This window comes from Rhagoletis zephyria, unplaced genomic scaffold (assembly GCF_001687245.7).
Source record: "Rhagoletis zephyria isolate East Lansing unplaced genomic scaffold, Rhagoletis_zephyria_1.1 Rzeph_scaffold_17056, whole genome shotgun sequence".
NCBI classification, from domain to species: Eukaryota; Metazoa; Arthropoda; class Insecta; order Diptera; family Tephritidae; genus Rhagoletis; species Rhagoletis zephyria.
In genome coordinates this window covers 3607-11248 of record NW_016174119.1, presented here as the reverse complement: position 1 = coordinate 11248, position 7642 = coordinate 3607, and the positions used below count along the sequence as shown (strand labels likewise).

Genomic DNA, 7642 nt, shown 5'->3' with positions numbered 1-7642 from the left:
CTGGCATCGAGTCAAACCCAGGGCCAGAAACCTACACCTGCTGTGTATGCCGGAGACGATTACACCACAACTCCACCTCAGTCAAGTGTAATGCCTGCGAGGGGTGGAGTCACCTCAGAGTCTGCTCGGGACTACGGACACATCGACAGTGGACCACGTCGTACGTGGCCCCCTGTTCTCAAACAGAGCAGCCTCCACGGCTAACCTCAGTCCACCCGAGCAGCTTCACACAGTCATCACAACACAACAACATAATAACACCACAGACCATACCACAGCCACGACAGACCATATAACACACACAACCGCACCACCACCCACACGCCGCCGCAAACAACTCCTGGTTCCCCCTACAATCTGCACGGTATGTCAGACCAGGATATTCCGTAATGTGACATCAGTCAAGTGCAACACCTGCCTTGGCTGGTGGCCACTTTAGGGCATGCTCAGGTCTGCGTACCACGCGAGATTGGACTGGGAACTTCGAGGGCCCGTGTTGCGCTGCTCGGTCGCAGACCTCAATTGCGACGCCTCCCGCCACCACCCAGGGCGGCAACCATCACAGCAGCGCACACAGCCAACGGCGGTAAGAACACACACATCACTTACACCCCACATCACGACACGTCTCCCGAACCACATGAAGCTCCTTCAATTTAACTGCAACGGGCTACAGAGCAAGATTGAGGAGATAACCGTCTTCATGTGTCGGCATGGTATATTGATAGCTGCGGTCCATGAGACGAAGTTGCACAAGGAATTCAACTTTGTTGAATTGCGCCGGGTACAACGTGCACCGTCGAGATCGCGAGCGAGATAATGGTGGTGGCTTAGCGTTCATCACGCACCACACCGTGCAGTATCGTCTTATGAAGTCAGACATCGACCGCAGGTGATACCACCCTAGAATGTCAGGGCATTCGCTATCCGGTCAGGCGATGTTGAGCTTAAATTATTCAACGATGATACACCCTCTGTCATCTGCTGCCCGGAGGATATCACCCTGATATAGGTGCGCTCTCAGAGGTGAAAACCGTATGGTAGTAGGTAACTTTAATGCGCACCACGATCTTTGGCACTCAAGCACTGTCAAACGATCGTAGGGGAACAGACTTGGCTGAGCAGATAGACGATTCGACATCTGACATGAACGACGACGCACCCACCAGGATTATGGGTAACTGCAGTAGCTCGCCAGACATCACCATAGTCAGCGCTGGTCTGATAAACAGCATAAGATGGCGACCTATGCTGACTTTAGCATCAGACCACCGTACCCATAGTCATCTCGATAGATAAACCAACCGACTTTGCCTCCGCCAAACACCGGACCTATATCAACTTTTCTAAAGCTGATTGGAAAGGTTACGCGGAGTTTACGACGACAGAGTCGAAATTTCCTTCGGCGACCATGCTTCGTCGGACCCGGAGCGATGCGCGAGCTATTTTAGCCGGCAGTTCATACTGCATCCTCCGGTGGACAAAGCCCTGAGTAGAAGAATACGTAGTGAATGTAGCCCTATGGGCGAACAACTCCTGAGATACTTCGCCGACCTAAACGGGGTTTCCTTCGGTATTTTATTGTGCTGATCAAAATATCTACAAATATCGTTGCTTAAAGTACAAAACCGCGTGTCGTGGTTCTGCAAAAACCTCGTAACTGACATTTGTGCCAAAAATGAGATTTGCTCACCGGAAGCTCCTGACATCAAGCCTTATTCATTTATACCAAAATATCGATATTTAGGTGTAGGAGGTAGAGATACATAGGGATAAAAGAAAGAACCGTTTTGAAGTAAAGGTTTTACACTTTTTTGTAAAATTTTGGCTGCCGCACATACGAGGTTTTACATTCTCTTGGTAAGCGGTTTTGTACTTTAAACGAGGATATGAATGTTTAGTATAATTATTTATGCAGACTAATACTTTCGATAAAATTATATACTCCATAGAAAATTAAACTTACTATAAATAAAATTTACTGAATGATTATAGGGGAAATTTAAATTTTGTAACGTTGCCAGGGCTTATAAACATGAAAATTAAACATAACTTGGTATGGGTATATTTATCAAGGCAGTTAGTATATGTGGGAGATGGGAAACCGTATAACCCAAGAAATAACGAGGATTTTAGGATTAATTTGTACACAACTAGTAGGTCACAAAATGTTATAACGCTATTATAAGTGACAGAAATATTATTATATATAGAAGATTATTGATCGATTATATTAACGCCAATATTGTAAAGAAAATCTCATCCATAAAATTAAGCAAATCACACTTATATCTTAAAACTAATACAATTATGAATTATAAGAAAGCAGAAAAAAAACTAAACTTTACTGAACACGTTGAAACCAAAGTAAGCCCGTGTTTCTTTCCAACCACTTATATAATGGCTCATTTGGTCTTAAAGAACTAAGCAGGAAAAGTGCACTGGCAACGACGCAGAAACGCTAATTACATACATGTAGAATCGACCACTATGAAATCTGAGGCATAAAAAATAACAATATAAATTTTTTTGTGGAATATTTAAAAAAATATAAACCACCTAGTTAAGCAACAACAAAAAATCTAAAATAATTGAAATTAAAGAGCGAAACTGATTTACGCAACGCAATGCGAATTGTGCAAACTCTTTCCAAACGTTTAGCATGCTTACCTGGATGTATTGGCGATACGTTAAGTAAGTATTGTCATATAAGAGTACCACATTATTTAGGTCAGAGTCCTGAAACTCATCAGCATCTTTTGCGTTTTCGTTGGGATTGAAACGCTGGTATTTGTGTTGATCCAACTTTGCGCGAATTTCTGCAATTAAATATGTACTAGTTTGAATAAATAATAAAAAAAAACAGGGACGTGAACCGGATGAAAAATTTGGTCCGTCCGGTTCAACGGTTCGAACCATTTTTGCACTTTTGGATTGGTTCGTCAAAGCGGTTTTTTGGTCTTTGAAGTGGGGTTTCGGTTCAGTTCAACGGTTCGAAAAACAAAAAAATTACGCGCAAGTTTAAGTGTCAAGTATCAAGTGCAACAACGCGCAAGGTTAAGGGTCAAGTGTCTGTCAAATGAGATGGGTTGCCTTTACATTTGATATTGTCACATGGTAAACAAACATGGTGGGTATTACCATGTTTCCAAAAAGAAAAAAGTGGGTACATTTTTCTATTGAAAATTGGTTGAAACGAACCTTTCAATCTTTAGAGAAAGTGGTTCGGTTTTCGGTTCGGATCAAATATTTGTGGAAAATTTCGGCTCGGTTAATGGTTCAGTTAATTAATAGAAAAGAGCGGTTTTCCGGTTCAAAACCGGTTCGGTTCAAAACCGGTTCACGTTCCTGAAAAAAACTGATTCAACCTTTAGTCAACAAATGCCAAGTATATGTTTCAGGGCATAATAAATATGAAGGCACCAAACGACCTTTGTAACGCATTTTAGGGCAAGAATGTATGTAGAAACCCATGTAGTAATATTTGAGAGCAGGCACTTTCTTCGCCAACTGTTGTACAAGTTCGATCTCTCTACAAAAAAAAACACAAGGATTTGAAATCATATACAAACCTGTACATGTAAGAAATACTACACATATAGCTGTTTCAATATCCGCCTCACCTTAGCGATCCATAGGTCCCCAGTGACAAAAAACTATAGTCCGGATCATAAAAGAAGTACACTGAGCTAACGCAAAACGGAAGTATGTCAATGACTGCTACAGCTATTAGCTTATCGTCCAACCAATATTGTTGATGAAACGAACCATAACCAGCTGTAGGGCCATCGCGTGTTTTTGTGTACTGGAAACAAAAAAAATTCTTCAGTAATGCATCCAAGTTTAAGGGAGCAAATATCTAGAGTTCATGGCAATAACTTGTTATAACCACTAATGGCTAGCAGATTTATTTATTTAACCTTAAGTGGCGATTGTTGTAAAAACTCCAAATATTCGCTTATATGAGTTGGGGGATCGTTGTGAATGCGCGTTTGATACTTCTGATAAAGCGCGTATGTAGATTTAAGCGAATCCTTGAATTCTTGGCTTTTGACATGAACCAATTTTAACTGTGAAAAACAAATAAGAATCAATTTATTTACCTTAACAGGAGATTTGTAACAAAAACGCTCTAAGCTAGTCGGTGTTAGACGATTAGGATCGTCATTGTGCACGAGCAATTGGTATTTCTTATATAACTTGAATGCTTCATCCGTTACGCGTTTCTTTTTCGGCGCTATTAAAATCACCTGTAAATAGCAACAACATAATTCGGATCGAGATGAAGATCAAGTGGTCTCTGAATTCTTTAAGCAAAGTTGTATAATGGTAAACTGAAGCTAAAATATGTATTTATTAATAATTAATTGCACCGCAATACCAAATTGCTAGAACAATGAAAACCCATATACCGGAGTTTAACAAACATATGTAAACACATATATTAAAACTCATATGTATTTGTATACTTACCTCTAATTTGTGTTTGTCATTAGGACTAATATCAGCAAAATATTCCGAAAGTGTTTTCTCTGGGCTATTTCCTTTCTTTATCGACGCTTGCGTTTTATATTCAGGCTCCGCAATACCTTTAGCTGCTAATTTGGCTTGCCTGCGTTCCAAGCGCATGGTTTTCGCTTTTTTGCGTGGGGGATTGGAGCCATCATACGCTGCAAAAAATTAGATAGCATCTAAACATCTAACAGTTATAGGGAAAAGCATACATTTTTGGGAAGCATTCAAAGAATTTAATTTCTCTGCACTTTCTACTTTTGAAACGTCGACATTCTGCGGCTGCAGCGACGTTTGGTCATCAAAATGTTGGTTTTCTTTGCGCGCTGTCTCATATTTTTCCGGGTTTGTGGCTGCAACAACTGCTAGATCTACATCACTAATAGGCAAATTTGGCTCTTGCGGCTCGTCGCGTATTCCACCAACAGAATCAGACTCCTTTTCCTCAAAACCCCCACCACCTGCTCCATCTTCACAATCTTTGCCTTTACCATCTTTAGCTGCAGCACCAAATTCTGTTTCCTCGCTATTATCTTTCTTTCCGTCGCGAAGAAATCGTGTCATGCGTTTGAGAACTTTTTTGTGAGACTTGGTTAATTTAAATTCTAGAGCATCACATCTGCAGAGGAAAGTAATTTAACAATTAAAGTGATGAATTGAAAAATAATTTTGCATACTTGATAGTATAGCACGGGCAGCATGTTTCATTATTTAAGGGCTTGTAACAATAAAGGCCCGAACGGCGCCAGCCACGATCTATTAAATCCTGGTAATCTTGCGGAAATATTGTGTATGCGTGCATGCCTGTAAATATCAATAAAATACTAATATATGAACCTATTTAAACTAGTTAAATGGAGAACAATATACTAAAACGTAACTACAACTTAACTCATCGCCCTAATGGTAATGGAAAAATTACTTTGGGATTTTAATTAATATTATGAATATATGTACATAATTAGTTCCAAATAGACGACGGATTACTACCTATTTGCATTCAATCATATAAATTAAAGATAACTAAAGAATATTCACATTTACATATTTAGTAATACATACTATATAAAATATTACAATAATATATTAGTGCGTATGCGAAAGTTTATAGTTTCCAATTTATATACAATGTATCTATATTATACATACATATGTATATGCATGTCAAAATGTGCATTCCCTAAAAAGATTTATTCATATATTCACCGACAATATCAGAAATAGTAGGAATGGCAAAAAAAACCATGTTTCATAACAACCTGCTTTACAAGAACGAATCAAAATTATATCGTGACAAGGACTGACAGTTAACCATCCTTTCGCAATGGTATTCGGAAATTTGTTTCGTACTGTTTAAATATGCATCGAAGATTGCTCCACATACTTATGTACTTAAACTAATAGCTATTTTAAAAATATATTATGTATACATGTATATTTGTTGATAAATCAATGCACATAAGTGCATCTACGACACCCACCATGAGATACCGAGCACTTGGTGCCTTTGCAATAACCACATCGGCTGTTCTGTTTGCTGTAGTAATGATTTATAGTAAACTCCATCGTATACTCTTTCAGGAATATATTTTAAATAACTTTTGTTATCAATGCTACATTTAACAAGCCGCAAAATTTTGGAAATAAACCCTCAATTGAAACGTAAAGAACACAAAGAAACTAGACGGGGGGCTGGTCTAAAAATGATGATGCCAGACCTCAAGAAATTTCGAATAATTATTAGCTCCAAGAACGTAAGCGGAGAAGGAAATATTGGAGAAGGCAGAGATCGTAAATATATTAATTAGCGCAGACTTTTGGTGAATTGTTTGTCATGAACCAAAAATACAAGATCACGTAAGAACACGACGTTGTATTTGTAACTGGTTTTGAGAAAAAAGTTTGCAAAAGCGGGTTCGTCAGCTGAGCGTTTGTTTACATCACAAGCACCACTATTTTACACTTTTATTCAAGTAAAGAAGAGTTAATTCAACATGACAACACATTTTAAAGCATTTTGTTGCATCATTTTACCTAAATTGTGCGTTTAAAGTGGCTGACAATAATTTTGGCTAATTTTGGTTTTCGTTGTTTTCTTTGCTTTGTTTACTTTTCGCTCGTTTTCCAGTGAAACAAGATGGCGTAGAACCCGCTAAAACAAATCGACTTTTTTCACTCTCTTGTTCTTACGTGATCTTGTGTCTCGTTCATGATTGTTTGTTTGATCAGTGTCTGCGTTTCTTTATTCATTCCATTTCACAGCCAGAATAATCAGAATGCGTCTGAAATATACGTTAACATATCATCAGGAACGTTCTAAAGAATAACTAAACAAACAAGTAGATTCCAAACGTTCAGAATGAATAAAGAATTGCAGCCAGCGTTTTAGGAGTCTTGGGCGGAGGGGAAGAAGGCGTGGCTCCTGAAACCCGCCTACTTGAAAAAGCGCAGTCCATACACTGGTGAGATTATAAACAGGTGAAGTAATAAAAGAGCCTTCTCGCTTTTTTTTTACAAGATCGGAGAATTTTTTGGCCCAACTAACAAGTTATGAAGCCATTCAAGTTTTGTTGCCAGTTTAAACTTATATCACGTAAACTGCTTTTATATTGAACCGCTGGCAAACATTTCATTGGCTAATCTTAGTTTAAACCCGCCGGATGGAGCGTTTACGTTTCTACGTATCGGAATGACTCGGGTTTTAATCGACCAAGGGCTGTTGTTTCGGCGATCAACCCCGTTTAGGTCGGGGAAGTATCTCAGAAATTGGTCGTCCATAGGGCTCCTTTGCTACGTATTCTTCTGCTCAGGGCTGGCATGGAGTCAAACCCAGGGCAGGAAACCTACTCCTGCTGTATATGCCAGAGACGACTACACCACAACTCCACCTCAGTCAAGTGCAATGCTTGCGAGGGGTGGAGCCACCTCAGAGTCTGCTCAGGATTACGGACACATCGGCAGTGGACCACATCTTTTATATGCCATATGAAGCTCCTTCAATTTAACTGTAACGGACTTCAGAGCAAGATTGAGGATTAATGGAAAGGCAGGGTATATTGATAGCTGCGGTCCAAGAGACGAAATTGCACAGCAATCCAACATAGTTGAATTGTGCCGGGTACAACGTGCA

The 7642-nt window shown here is 39.5% G+C and overlaps 1 protein-coding gene across 2 annotated transcripts; it reads right to left on the bottom strand.

Annotated features, from left to right (window-relative positions):
- Window positions 1-2546: 2546 nt before the first annotated feature.
- Ate1 (arginyltransferase 1) lies at window positions 2547-6222 on the bottom strand. 2 transcript variants are annotated; one of them, XM_017636041.1, is made up of 8 exons: window positions 5994-6222; window positions 5190-5316; window positions 4725-5131; window positions 4474-4670; window positions 4104-4250; window positions 3624-3805; window positions 3369-3532; window positions 2547-2819 (listed from the first exon to the last, which is right to left on the bottom strand). In XM_017636041.1, the coding sequence occupies exons 1-8, from the start codon at window positions 6076-6078 to the stop codon at window positions 2560-2562; spliced, it is 1569 nt and encodes a 522-aa protein (XP_017491530.1). In that variant the 5' UTR covers window positions 6079-6222; the 3' UTR covers window positions 2547-2559. The 2 variants fall into 2 exon arrangements, with proteins under 2 accessions (XP_017491530.1, XP_017491529.1); XM_017636040.1 differs by lacking the exon at window positions 4104-4250 and adding an exon at window positions 3921-4070.
- Between the last annotated feature and the right edge of the window lie 1420 nt (window positions 6223-7642).

Excerpts from the sequence above, each read along its gene's own strand:
- Ate1 (XM_017636040.1), bottom strand. The coding sequence starts at position 6,078 with ATGGAGTTTACTATAAATCATTACTACAGCAAACAGAACAGCCGATGT. Across the intron at positions 5,132-5,189 it reads TGCCCGTGCTATACTATCAA|ATGTGATGCTCTAGAATTTA; the intron begins GTATGCAAAATT and ends TTTCCTCTGCAG. Across the intron at positions 2,820-3,368 it reads TTGGCATTTGTTGACTAAAG|AAATTCGCGCAAAGTTGGAT; the intron begins GTTGAATCAGTT and ends ATTTAATTGCAG.